The sequence below is a fragment of the Felis catus genome, chromosome F1, assembly GCF_018350175.1.
Source record: "Felis catus isolate Fca126 chromosome F1, F.catus_Fca126_mat1.0, whole genome shotgun sequence".
Taxonomy (NCBI): Eukaryota; Metazoa; Chordata; class Mammalia; order Carnivora; family Felidae; genus Felis; species Felis catus.
The window spans coordinates 25632608-25647070 of NC_058384.1; the positions used below are offsets into that span (position 1 = coordinate 25632608).

General features: G+C 36.0%; 1 protein-coding gene across 7 annotated transcripts in view; it reads right to left on the reverse strand.

The window, feature by feature from the left end:
• RGSL1 (regulator of G protein signaling like 1) overlaps window positions 1-14463 on the reverse strand; it is a 127739-nt gene that overhangs the window by 47925 nt on the left and 65351 nt on the right. For 6 of the 7 annotated variants that reach the window (XM_045048548.1, XM_045048545.1, XM_045048547.1 and 3 more), the window contains 5 exons: window positions 6496-6601; window positions 3183-3376; window positions 2545-2601; window positions 1769-1886; window positions 1230-1341 (listed from right to left, as the gene is read on the reverse strand). In XM_045048548.1, coding sequence (XP_044904483.1) covers window positions 1230-1341; window positions 1769-1886; window positions 2545-2601; window positions 3183-3376; window positions 6496-6601 — 587 coding nt within the window. The remainder of the gene's footprint in view (window positions 1-1229; window positions 1342-1768; window positions 1887-2544; window positions 2602-3182; window positions 3377-6495; window positions 6602-14463) is intronic. The other variant, XM_006942763.5, reaches the window with a different exon arrangement.

The following is a 14463-nucleotide window of genomic DNA, read 5'->3' on the forward strand; positions in this document are numbered from 1 at the left end:
CTCATACTTGGAGAAAATAAAGAGGAGAAAGGAAGGAGCAGAAGTTTTCATATCTGGAGTATTGGATCAATGGGCTTAGGCATTATTTTCAGAAATCTTAGCACGATTTTTGGAGTCAGATGGAGCTGGGCTCAAATTTTTCTGATACTAGTCAACTTTACAACACATTGAGCAAGTGATTATTTAAAGGAAGCATAAATATTTTCTCAAATCATATGAAGAGACTTTCCTGAATAACATTCCTGTCTTGGGGAGCATGCGTCTTAGTGGAGGAGGTCTGAAGTACTCTGGGATTTACTGAGAAACTTCTTTGTAAAAACTGTATTATTGCCATTTCCTTACAAAACTGTATTTTGGAAAATTATATACTGTCAATTAAAGTGCTTTTGTGTAAGCTGGAAAAAAATTCCCTTTGCTCTCCTCCCATGGAGAAAGAATGGGTTAAATAATTGATAGGTTTGGAAGGAAAAAATGAACATGTTCTACTGTCAGCCTCCTGCATTCTCTCTCTGGGAGTCTCTTGTTTGCAGGATACCTGTGTTTAGGCTTGCCCTTTGTCACTCATAAGGGGTTCACTCAAGTAAATGCAGGCCTGAGTTGCTCCATTTTGCCAGTGATTGGACTTGTAACTAAGTTTAATTTGGGTGCAGAGGATTATTAAACCCATTTGGCTTCACGGCCAATCCATGTCCTTCAAACTAGCTTTCAGCAGTAAAAACACTGACATTTTGGGGGCACCTGGGTGGCTCAAGTCAGTTAAGCCTCTGACTCTTGGTTTCTGCTCGGGTCATGATCTCACAGTTCATGATTTTGAGCCCCAGCATGGAGCTTGCTTGGGATTCTTTCTCTCCCTTTCTCTCTGCCTCTTCCTCCTCCTCCTCCTCTTCCTTCTACTTCTTTCTCTCTCTCTCTCAAAATAAATAAAAAAACTTTAAAAATTAAAAAAAAACACTGACATTTTGATCTCCATGTATCTAAACCTTATGTCTATCACTCAGTTGGTTTTGGTCACAGAGAGTGAAGGCAGGGATTTTCTTAAATTCCCACTGTAACAATTTCTCTGGGCCTCAGAATCCGTCTTTGTAAATGTGAATTAAGAAACCTATCCAAAAGAGTAGTTGTTTTGGTGAATAAATAAGCTAACAATGAAACTGTTTTGCATGGTTGACAATGCCTAAGCAGTGCTTTTTTGTTCCCAGTGTCTTGTCTTCACTGTCTTCCTCACTGACCTGAGATTCCTGTAGGTAAGTTGTTGTCTTTGAGGGCTTCCTAGAAGTTTGTACTTCAATATGCTGCCCTTCCTGAGGGTAAGGTGGGAACAGCTCTTGGTAATCTTTAAACCTGCCAAAAGGAGACCAAGGACATCAAAGAAGGCAAACACCTGGTACATAAAAGGTAACAGTCAAGGCAAACCTATCTCGGCTTTTGGAGGAAGTCGAGAAAATGGGAATTGGGGAATAGTGAGACATTTACAAATATTCTTCTTCCAATTTCAATCCTTTGCTAATGTCAGCCTATCCTTCCTAATCCATACTGTATTGTTCTTTGTTCAAGTAAATGAACTGAAGTGTGTGTGTTTGGACGTGTGTGCACAATGCATGTGCATAGCAGGTAGGTAAGCAGAGGATTCAAGATAAATTTGCCTTTTCTCTTGCAAGGAAGCCCTGGCAGTGAACTTCTGGAATTTGAGACTCTTTGAGTACTATGGCTTTCAGAAGCCCCTATGCAGGTCCAGAAAGAACCACGGCGTTCACTGATCAATACTCACCACTTTTCTTCTAGAGATTTCATGACATATCCCTGTAGCGTTAATAATGTAGTTGTGCTGACATGACGCATGTGAGAGATTTCTTGTATAATAGGGGCATCACACTGCAGTATTACTTCTAAAAAATGCAAGAGAGAAAAAGTCCTCATCTTCTCTTCTACCATTTCTGAGGTAGTTCGTGTGTTTTTCATCTTAGAGTCTGTCCCTTATTCTCAATCTGGTTAGACTCTGAACTCTTCACTCCAATTTGTTTGAAAATCTCAGAGGAGCGTTGCAGAGCAAATACAGTCCTGGTTTACTTCCATTCAAGTTTCTAAGATGAGTGTTTAAGGGGAAAGAAATATTTAAAGGACTCATCTCTGCAGCTAGTTTAAAGTTTTTGGTTTAGGAAGAGAGCAGAACAGTAAACTGCTGGGGCAAATGAGGAATCCAAGATTACAAATAAGTATCACGAGGGCAATATAATTCTCCAGGTGTTCAGAGACTATTTTGTTCATGAATAAGACTTGAGAACTTATCAAGGACAAGATCTACATACTCCTCTTTGTCTTCTTCCTGAGACTGAACAAATAAATATTTCTTACAAGTAAAGATTTGCCAGTTGTACCTCTCTTTTTATTTTCATAAAATTTATAACCTGATCTAGATTGCCACAAGCAAATACACACACACACACACACACACACACACACCAGTTCATTTGTGCCAAAATAAAAGGCTTTATCTTCATTGCTTTGCTATAGATTTGTTTACTTTGAGGATAGAAATATGCTCACCTCTCTTTTTCTCCTCTAAAATTATATAGGTCAATACTTTGCTTGCAACTTTTGTTTCTGGTCAAGATGAATTTACATAGGTCAGATTGCCCTCCCTCCATAGGCAAGAAAACAAAATTAATGAAATAAAGATTTTCAGGGAGACAGTTTTCTCCTTCCCAGTACAACTCTCTCTACAACCTATAGTTCGTGGGAACTCCAACTTTACAAATAGCTAACTCTTGTTTTTGTATTTAATTTCTGTCTAGATGATTTAAGGGTCAGATGACTTGAGTTTGAATTCAAGTTCACTGAATTTCATATTCCTCGTTAGTAAAATGGATCTATTCATTCCTACCTTATAGAGATTAAATAAGATCCTATTTTCAGTGTTGAACACAGTTAAATGAAAGGATATATTTCACATATAAGTACAAGTGTCTTGCATTTGGCTTCCCATACTAGTATTATACTTTAGTTTTATTATTGTTGCTCTCTGTTTTTACTGTCCCTCTTAATCTTTATCTCAATACTGCTCGTGCGGCCACTGCTCTGTTCTGCTCTTTCAGGGGACTCACATGAGACAGGTTTTCTGTCAAACTCTTCTCCCAAAATACTAAAGGGAAAAGGAAACAATATCAGGAGAACATGATGCATACCAGGAGGGACTTTGCCATGGAAGAAAGTCTTGATTATATTTTCAAAGAGAGACTTGTAAATTTTTTCATTTGTCTCAATACTGATCTTATGTATGGCCATCAGGAATTTCAAGGGGCTATCAGCCTTCCGTTCTTTGAGGAACTCCCTGAAGAATTCCAAGTGGTTTGAATTTAGGAGGACTTCTGTCAAGTTTCTGGAAAACAAGAAAGCATCGTTGGTGAAGAGAAAGGGATGGTAAACCTGGATTCTGCTCCAACTATGGAATGGGAAAGGGCATCTCCCAGACTGTGGGGCCTTTAGCTGCGTGTAAAAAACAGGGTGAAAAAATTGGTTACTATTTACTTAGAGATAAATTTAAAATTTTATATGCACATGTACCCCAGTGTTTATAGCAGCACTTTCAACAATAGCCAAATTATGGAAAGAGCCTAAATGTCCATCAACTGATGAATGGATAAAGAAGATGTAGTTTATATATACAATGGAATATTACTTGCCAATGAGGAAGAATGAAATATGGCCCTTTGTTTGTTTGTTTTTTAAGAGAGAGAGAGAGAGAAAGAGGGAGCAGGAGACAGGGGTACAGGGAGAGAGAGAATCTTAAGATCCAGTGCAGGGCTGGATCTCATGACCATGAGATCATGACCTGGCCCAAAATCAAGAGTCAGAAGCTTAACCAACTGAGCACACAAGTGCCCCTTTATCATTACTTTTATGGGGAGACAATTTGTGATGTTCTTCCTCCACCATTCCAGAAGTCTGATTCTTCCTCTTCAGTGGTCTTAAAGTCTGTATCTTCCCTTCCATTTCTACTCCCACTGTTTAATTCAAGGTTTTTTTAAATGTTTATTTTTGAGAGAAGGAGAGAGAGAATGTGACAGCGGGAGGAGCAGAGACAGATGGAGGATCCAAAGCAGGCTCTGAGCTGTCAGTGCAGAGCCCGACACGGGGCTCAAACCCATGGACTGTGAGATCATGACCTGAGCCAAAGTCTGATCTTAACCAACTGAGCCACCCGGATACCCCTAATTCAAGTTTTTAATATCACCTGTATGAACAACTGCAACAACCTTCTAACTATTATTTCTGTCTTCAGTCTCTGATGTTCTGACTCCTGTATATGTATCATTACTACTTCTGCCTGGGTACTGTTTTCTAAATCCATATAAAAGGTATCTCTGTTACTCTTGTTCCAACAAGTCTCAAGAAATTCTCATTTCCAGTTAATCAACATAAATTCCTTAATAATTCTTTTAAGACTTTATTTTTGTTATTTGGTCTCAATTTGGCTTTCTAATGTTATAATTTATGTCTCTTCACCCCATGCATTGTATGCTTTAACACCACTGGGCTATTTTCAAGTTTTTAAATACCCTTATATTTGTGAGTTTATGTTTGTGTCATTTCTTTAGCTTGGAAGGTTTAGCCCTACCCTCAAAATACTCTCATTTCTTTGCACATGCACATGAAATTGTACATGTAGTTTGGGGTCTCTTCTGATAGTTTAACTTTTCCTAATCCTTACTCAAAATTTACTTCTCATCGGGGCGCCTGGGTGGCGCAGTCGGTTAAGCGTCCGACTTCAACCAGGTCACGATCTCGCGGTCCGTGAGTTCTAGCCCTGCGTCAGGCTCTGGGCTGATGGCTCAGAGCCTGGAGCCTGTTTCTGATTCTGTGTGTCCCTCTCTCTCTGCCCCTCCCCTGTTCATGCTCTGTCTCTCTCTGTCCCAAAAATAAATAAACGTTGAAAATTTACTTCTCTTTCCTATACCCCTATAGTAATTATCCAATATTTTATCATGAAATTTTAAGGTCAGCCTTGTAAAGGTAAGGAATGTATTTCATTTTTGTAACATTAGTATCTGGGACACAGTATATGTTCAATAACTGTTTACTGCACTGAACAAGGGCTAGGGACAAGGTTAAAGAGAAATGCAACTGTGGGATCCATGGGGCATTCTGTTTTGGTCTTAACTGAAGACATGAAACCGGATGATAACACTTCTGTGATACTTAGCTAAATAGAATAGGTATTTCTATAGACACAGTGGAAAGTGGTGCAAACTGGAACAGCAAAAGAAATAAATGATTAATGTTCAGAGAACAATTTCAGTTCCTTCAAAGGAAGGAAGATCTATCTAGAGTATTTAGAAGAGAGACAGGACTTATCATCCTCAATGAATGTTATCAGTAACTGAAAGCATAGTTTGGAGAGCTTTCTCTATTCAAAATATTCTCCCAGTGACTCTGACTACCAAATTTGTATGTGTTACTATATCTTTATCTTCTTTAAGGACTTTTCATATACCTAGTCATTAATAGGTAATTCTTGAATAAAAAAAATGAATGATTGAATAAATGGCATGGCCTATAATCAAATCATAGTCAAGTCCAAGAAAAGGGAAAAGATACCTAAAAACTAAAGAGCAGCAAAAAGCAGTACACAGTAAGTACTTTGTGTTGTATTTTAGGGATGTAGTGCTCAGAGAAGAGGGAAGTCATAGCGACATACATCTGAAGAACTTTTTATGTAGAGGTGGCACTTGTGCTCAGGTAAGGAGAAAAAAGTGGACACTTCTGAAAGAAAGGGCCACAGAGTTTTTTCCTAGAAGTGAGACCTTAATAAGTTGATTCTAGGATTTATTATAAGGGGAGAGACATGAAATAACCAGTTAGGAGGTTACTACAACAGTACACAATACAGAAAAAGAAATAGGCAAGAATATATATACCAGGATGTTTATTGTGACACTATTTATAGCAGTGAAAAATGAAAAATAATGTAATGCCCATTAAAAATTTCATTAAAATGTCCATAAAAAAACATGCTACATCTGTATTATGAAAGGGGATATAACTCTACAAACTATCATGATGTCCATGATAGTTTTTTTAAGTTAAAAAATGTTATCTCATAATATATATTGCATGGTCTCAATTATAGAAAATAAATAATTGGTTTAAAATACAAAATGTGGGGGTGTCTATGTGGCTCAGTCGGTTAAGTGCCCGACTTTTGGTTTGGGCTCAGGTTATGATCCCTGCATCATGAGATCAAGTACCACATCAGGCTCAGTGCTGACAGAGTGGAGCCTGCTTGAAACTCTCTCTGTCTCTCTCTCTCTGCCCCTCTCCTGCTCTCTCTCTTTCTCAAAACAAATAAATAAATATTGTGTGTATGTTTATGACATATGGAAAAAAATTTTTTAAAAACTCATATACTGAAGGATAAGTTCAGCATTAGACATGTTGAGATTAAAGAAGACGGCTTGTGTCTGGAGAATATTGCTGTAGCCAAATCCTATGTCTTACCTAGGTCTTAATGAGGGCTTCCTCACACCAGTCCTTTTGTAAAATGATGTTTTCCCAGGTGAGGGTGAGACCACTCTTGGTTCTCTGATAATTTCCACTGTGAAATCTAACGAAAAATCACGAAGTTAGGGAATACCATATTATAAGAACATTTCAGAGAATAAGAAGGGACAAATTAAAAAGGATATTTATCAGACATTGAGTGCATGTGGAAAAATCATAGTCCCCACAACTGTCAACACCTCAGGCAATTACTGCTGAAAAGAAACTTAGGGATGATTTTATCTCTGACTTCAGTTCCAACTGTGTTATCTAAGTCTGCTGGCCATTAGGCTGAGAACCCACCTTCATCAGAAGACTGCTGAGACCAAGTTTATTTTATTTCTTATTTCAACACCAAATGTCATCCATCCTTCTCCCAGTCAGCCATTTTGACTAAACCATAGTCTACATGACATTCAGTCTTCCCTGACACCTCTGTTATCCCATCCTATGCCCTTTCACCTCTGGAACTCCTGCTGTGTAATCAGCAAACTCTCACAGAATCTTGACCTCTTTGTTAAGAATTTCCTCTATCTTCTTCTTACTTTAACTGAAATCGTTCCCTTTCTTGAAAACATTGTGCCCACTGCAAGCTTCTTAAAAGGTACTCTATCACACCATACACAATTTAGAGTAGGTATCTGGTTCCCTATTGCCATCTGAAAACCATTATTTAAAAAAACATATTAAAACACTACTATCGAAGAACAACAGATTCCAAGGATCTCAGTGTTTTAGGAGAGCCCTTTGAGGTGAGTATTTTAGAAGAAAAGATAGACTCTCAACTCATTAAGGGCAAGGATGGTATATTACTTATGTGGGAACATGTCCTAGTTATATAGTCAATGCTTTAAAATGTTTATTAAATAGAGTATACTCTCACAGATAATTTTTGTGTGGTTTAGTAATACTTTCAGTGACAGCATACAAAAAAAATTGAAAGCAATAGAGGTATATACTAGTTCTAAATAAATGCAATTGAATAGGTGAAAAAAAATAAAATCAAGACTATGGAAGACTAGATACAAAAAAAAAATATTCACACAAAAGAAATCAAAAAATTTCCAATACAAACACTTATAAATGCTGGATAAAAAAAAATAACCCTTTTAAAACTCATATGTAAGCTTGTAAAAAATTAAGACAAAAAAATAAAAACATAGAGATAAGAAACAAAGAGGATGTTAGAAACCAGAAAGGTAAGTTCACACCCTAGAGGCATTCATAATGTTAAAACCACAATAGGTCAGAAGACAAGAACCACTGGCCTTTAGAACATGGACAAAAAAAAAACAAAACCTGGCATTACTTTTATTCTCAAGACACTTATCAATTAAGACAGTTACTACTGAAAAATTTAACAAAGTTTTTGGCAAACTCTCAAGGCAGAAGAAGGCAAAATTGAAAACAGCAAAGGAGAAAAGGCTCTGACAAGTACCCCAGTCTTTTAATTGGGATTCCAAGAAGTAAGGGAAACCAGAAATAGCTCATCCATCAGAAAGAATAAAAACTGACTTTGCACCAACTCAATCCCTAAATGGATTAAGGTTATTTGTATGCTACTTGTGTGGGGGGCCGGCCCGGTGCCAGGCTGAGACCGGGTCGAGCAACGTTCCCTGTTGACTTAGCCAACCCGGTGGTTCCCCCTCCCATTCCCCCACTTTCAAGGGCATACGAAAGCCTTGTCAAGGCTGAGAAAGTTAATTCCTGAAGCCTGTGGTCTACAGGTGTTGGCAGTAATGCTACCTCCCTTTTTCTACCCCGAGTCAGATAGAAACAAACATGGGAATTGTGTTTTGCTAGCAATCTTATCAACAAGGTCTTGTTGTGACCCATCTAGAAAATGCACAAGAAACACAGAACTAAATGTTTTGGTTGGCAGCGATTATGGGAAACCTGTTTATTCTTAGAATGGCCCGACCCATAAGATTCTGGATATAAAAGATTGTGTAGAGCAGCAATAAAGCCATCACTTGGGCCATCAGCCCAGGGGACCCTCCTGTTCCCAAACTTTCTTCTCTCTCTTTTTTCTTGCATTCCCCTACCCTCAGGACCCTGACCTCGGTGTTTGTCGCGCCAGTCGCGACATACTTGTATGTCAGATATGTAATAAAATCCTCTCTGGAGAAACATAACATTACCCAGAACCTCAAATTATCTCTACAAATTTCTTACCAACAATGTTCACAAATAAAGCAGAAATAACAATGTATTTTAAAAGACCTGACCAAAAACCAAGGGAAAAAAAATTGATAGTTGAAATAGAGATATGAAATCCAAATATGGACTTTAAAGTTACTATTATTAATATAGCTCAAGGAATTAAAAGGAGGAAAATATCAACATAGACTGAATATCAGACAAAAAATATTCTAAAAATAAAAAAGGTAATGACTGAAATTAAGAAAGTTAAGAATTAATAAATTGGTTTAATTACAAATTCTGCATAACAAAGTGAGAATTACTGAACTAGGATTTAAATCAAATATGCAGACTGAAACATATGGAGAAAAATATGGAAAATAAAGAAAAAATCATATAAGACAAGCACATGGCTATAATGTCAAAAATATATGTAGTAAGGTTATCAAAAGGAGGGAAGAAATAAAACGCAGCAGGACAAATATTTGAAGAGATAATTGAAAATTTTCTAAAACTGACAACTGACATTAAGTCAGAAATTCAAGAAGTCCTGAAATCACAAGTAGCATAAATACTTAGGTACATAATAGTAAAACTGCATGAAAGAAAAGAAGAAAAGAAAATATGGGGGGGGGTAGTGGAATGAATAAAATAAATATTTCTTTTTACTAAACAATGTCAGTAAAGGCTTCAGGCTGACTCCTCAAAATGAACTAAGGATGCCAAGAGATAATAAGATAATATCTTCGAAGTGCTAAAATAAAATAATTCTACCAAGAATTCTATATCCAGAGACTATAATCTTAACAAATAAAACCAAAATAAAAATACTTTAAAAATTCACACTAAAGGAAATGCAAAAGGTGTTTTTGGAGGCAGCTTAGAGGAGTGGGAAATGATGAAAAAGAAAGAAAAAGTGGATATGTGAGTAAGCCAAAATGAATATTGACTTATAAAACAGTAATATATATGCAGTAAAAGCAGTAACTTAAATTAAATTTTAATATGTCAAGGATGCATTTTGAAATCTATACGGTAACCACTACAAAAAAGAAAACATGCAAAAACAACACATTAGCAGAAAGAATATATAGAATTATTAATCTAAAAAAACTTGTAATCTTAAAGAAAGCCAAAAGGAGAGAAAAGGGAACATAGAACAGAAGGGACAAATATAATATAGTAAGGTAGCATTTAAAACCTAATACATGAGAAGTTACAGTTAATGTAATCAGACTAATACTCTAATTACAATTTTTTAATGTTTATTTATTCTTGAGAGAGAGGGTGACAGAGTGTGAGTGGGGGAGGAGCAGAGAGAGAGGGAGACACAGTATCCAAAACAGGCTCCAGGCTCTGAGCTGTCTGTAGAGAGCCCGATGGGGGGCTTGAACTCATGAACCATGAGATCATGACCTGAACCAAAGTTGGATGCTGAACCAACTGACTGAGCCACCCAGATGCCCCTAAATACTTTAATTAAAAGACAATTCTCAAACTGGATTCAACAAAAATGAAAACACCAAAAAAGAAAAAAAAAAAAAAAGAGAGATTCTGCTTTAAAGAGTCTCACCTTAAATATAAAAGGAGATATTAAAAAATAAAAGAGTGGAAAAGGATATAACAAGCAAACACTAACCAGAAAGAAAAGTAATGACTATAATAATATTAGAAAAATAATAAAGTAAGAAGTGTTATTAGGGATAATGATTTGCTCTACCAGAAAGCTATAATTCCAAATTTGCTTGTATCTAGAGCTGTAGCCTCTAATAATATAAAGGAAAAACTGCAAGTCTTAGAAGAAAGAAAGAAAGAAAGAAAGAAAGAAAGAAAGAAAGAAAGAAAGAAAGAAAGAAAGAAAACACAGAGTGGGGGATTTAAAAATTCTCTTTTGGTAATGGATACAAATGTAAACTAAAACTATCATTAAGGATATAGAATATCTGAACATAGTGAAATACACCTAGTTGCATATACAAAATATTGCATCCAACATTACGTGCTTTATAGATAATTAATTGTAATAAGAGGGTACCACAAGCAACTTAATAACATATATGAAATTTCAAATGAAATCAATAAGTGTGTAGAAAATACAACATATTAAAATGATATAAGAAGAAATAGAAAGTCTGTAAAGTCCTATATATTTTAAAGAAATTGAGTTTTAATTAAACCTCTCTCAGATTAAGACAAAGGTGCTTGCCAACACTATTTCTATCTGAAAGCGTAATGGAGAATCTAGTAAGACCAATGAGGTAATGAAAATAAATCAAAGGCATAAATATTTGAGAACACTAATAAAACTCTTTGTTGGTAGAGGGCACAACTGTGTGTGTATAAAAATCAAACAAATTTGCAGACAAATTTTTAGAATGAATAATTTAGGGAAGTGGGGAGCACAAGACAAACATGTAAAAATCAACTATATTTCTATATGCCAGACACAAATTAAAAATGAAACTTTAGAAATTATACTATTTATAAGTGTATTAGAAAACATCAAAGACCTAGAAACAAATATACTGGAAGCTATAAAATAATATTACATGGAAAAACTATAAAAAATTATTGAAAGAAACTTCAAAAAACTTAAATGGAGGGATAAACCAAATTTATGGGGTTAAAAAGTACAATGGTGGTGGGGGGCGCCTGGGTGTCTCATTCGGTTAAGCATCTGACTCTTGATTTTGGCTCAGGTCATGATCTCACGGGTTCAAGCCCTGCATCAGGCTCTGCACTGGCAGTGTGGAGCTTGCTTGGGATTCACTCTTTCTCCCTCTCTCTCTGCTCCTCCCCTGCTCTCTCTCTCTCTCCCTCTCTCTCTCTCTCTCTTTTTTTAAAAAAGTATAATAGGGAATGATACCACAGAAAATAATAAGTAGGGAGCTTCCGGTATCCATTTTCCATAAAAGCAACTAAAGAGGTGGCAAAAATGGTCAAAATCATGGTTTTACAGGACTCTTGAATCTGGCCAAGAACTTAACAATAAGTGAAGGCTTAGGGAATAAAGAAGTAGCTGCATCTGGTAAGAAAATGCTGTGGCATTTTAAGTTGTCCACCTACCATTCCTCCATTCCACACCAGTGGTGGCCATATGTCAGCAGTTTACTTTCCTGATGAAGGTTGCTATTGCCAAAGGTAGCAATAGGATCTAATTTTCAAAGAATGTGTTTGTCTCTTGTGAACTGAGGTTGTCTGTTGGCTCCCTGAAGATTTGCACAAGGACTAGCCTTTGTTTTTGCCCTATTTGGAGTGTTTTTAGGGTTGAGATGCATCCCATGTGACATTTGCTGGAAGCATTTAAAGGCAAAAATACTGGGTACATTAGCCTGGGCCAACAGTTGGGACACCAGACAGACACAAAGTTGTAAAAGTAAATACATGGGGTAATAAGGATTTTTAAAGATCCCACATATACTGAGGAATTAAAAAACATATCCATATGCTCAGAACTGGATGTATGCTCAGAAGTTATGAGAAGATCCACAACTTTCATGTCTGGCTGGACTTCAAGGTCCAAGCAAATGGGAAATGAATGCTAGGGCAGAGTGAAAGAGTATTCCAACACATAGCCAATCTGCAAAGACCAGTAGAGTAATTTTTCTTCTAATTTCTTTTCTTTTCTTTTTCTTTTTCTTTTCTTTTCTTTTCCTTTCCTTTTTTCTTTTCTTTTCTTTTTTCTTTTCCTTTCTTTTCCTTTCCTTTCCTTTCCTTTCCTTTCTCTTTGTCTCTTTCTCTTTCCTTTTCCTTCCTTCCTGCCTTCCTTCCTTCTTCCTTCCTTCCTTCCTTCTTTCCTTTCTGACATTTAAGAAATCTATCAAAACACTGTTGCCCATAAGCTAACAGAACACAGACTTCAGTGGTCACACATAACAAAGAATACAGATTTTACAAAAATTGTTGAGAAAAGTCTCACACACACACACACACACAACCTACAAAAGCAGCAACAGCAAACTTGAAGGAGAGGGGGAAATATGATTTTGTCACATTATAATGTTCAAAATGTCCAGTCTTCAACAACAACAAAAAAACTATGAGTCATGCAAAAAAAAACATATATGGCCTATTCACAGGAAAAAAGAACAACAGAAACTGTCCATGAGAAATCTGGTCATTGTACTTATTAGACAAAACTTTAAATCAACTGTCTTAAATATACTCAAAGAGATAAAGGAAAGCATGGACAAAGAACTAAAGGAAGTCAAGAGAATGGCATCTCACCAAATATAGTATAATAAAAAGATAGAAATGGCAAAAAGAAACCAAATAGCAATTCTGGAGCTGAAAAGTACAATAATTTTGAGTTAAATGAAATTGAAAACATCACATACCAAAACATATGGGATGAAGCAAAAACATTGTTCAAAGAGAAATTTATACTTGTAAATGCAGATATTAAAAAGATACCAAATCAGTAACTGAAACTTACACCTTTAGGAACTAGATAAAGAATAGCAAGATAAACCCAAAATTAGCAGAAAAACAGAATTATAAAGATTAGAGTGGAAGCAAACCAAACAGGGAATAGAAAACCAATATAGAAAATCAACAAAACGGGGGCATCTGGGTGGCTCAGTCCATTGAGCATCTGACTCTTGATTTTGGCTCAGGTCCTGATCCCAGGTTTATGGGATTGAGCCCTACCTTGGGCTCCATTCTGAGCATGCACCCTGCTTAAGACTCTCCCTCTGCCCATCTCCCCTGCTTGCATTCTCTCTCTCTCTTGCTCTCTCTAAAAAAAGAAAAACAAAAGAAAGAAAAGTAAAAAAAATCAACAAGACAGTTTTTTCTTTGAAAAGATCAAAAGCTGCTGTTTAGTTAGATTGACCAAGAAATAAGAGAAGACTGAAATTACTAAAATCAGAAATGAAAGTAGAGACATTACTACCAACCACAGAAATAAAAAGAAAACATTATAAGCAATTGTATGCTGATAAATTAGATAATCTAGATAAATGGAAAAATTCTAAGAAATATACAGTAATCAAACAGACTCAAGAAGAAATAAAAATTTTGAATATACTATAACAAGAGACTGAATCAGTGATGACAAACCTCCCAACAAAGAAAAACCAAGGACCACATGGCTTCACTGGTTAATTCTATATCATATCATTTAAAGAGTTAATGCCAGTTCTTCTCAAACTCTTCCCAAAAATAGAAGTGGAAAAGACATTTTAATTCATTCTAAGAGGCCAAAATTATTCTGTTACCAAACCAGATAAAGACATCATACAAAAAGAAAACTATAGACCAATATCCCTTATGTATATAGATGAAAATATCCTCAAGAAAATATTAGCAACCCCAAATCTAGTAGAATATTAAGATGATACACCATAACCAAGTGGGATATATACCAGGAATGAGAGGATGGTTCAACATATGAAAATCAATCAATGTAATACATCACATTACTAGAATAAAGGAAAAATTATCACCTCAAATGATGCAGAAAAAGCACTTGACAAAATTCAGAAACAGCCAGCAAACTAAAAATAGAAGAGAACTTCTTCAACATGATAAAGGGCAAATCCACAGATAACATTAAACTCAATGGTAAGATTGAAAGCTTTCTCCCTAATATCAGAAACAAGAAAGGATGCCTTCTTTCACCACTTCTATTCAACATTGTACTAAGATTCCTAGCCAGAGAACTTAGGCAAGAAAAAGAAACGAATGGCACCCAAATTGGAAAGGAAGGAGCAAATTTATTTCTATTCATAGATGATATGATCTTATATAGGTAAAATCCTACAGAGTCTAAAAAACAAACCA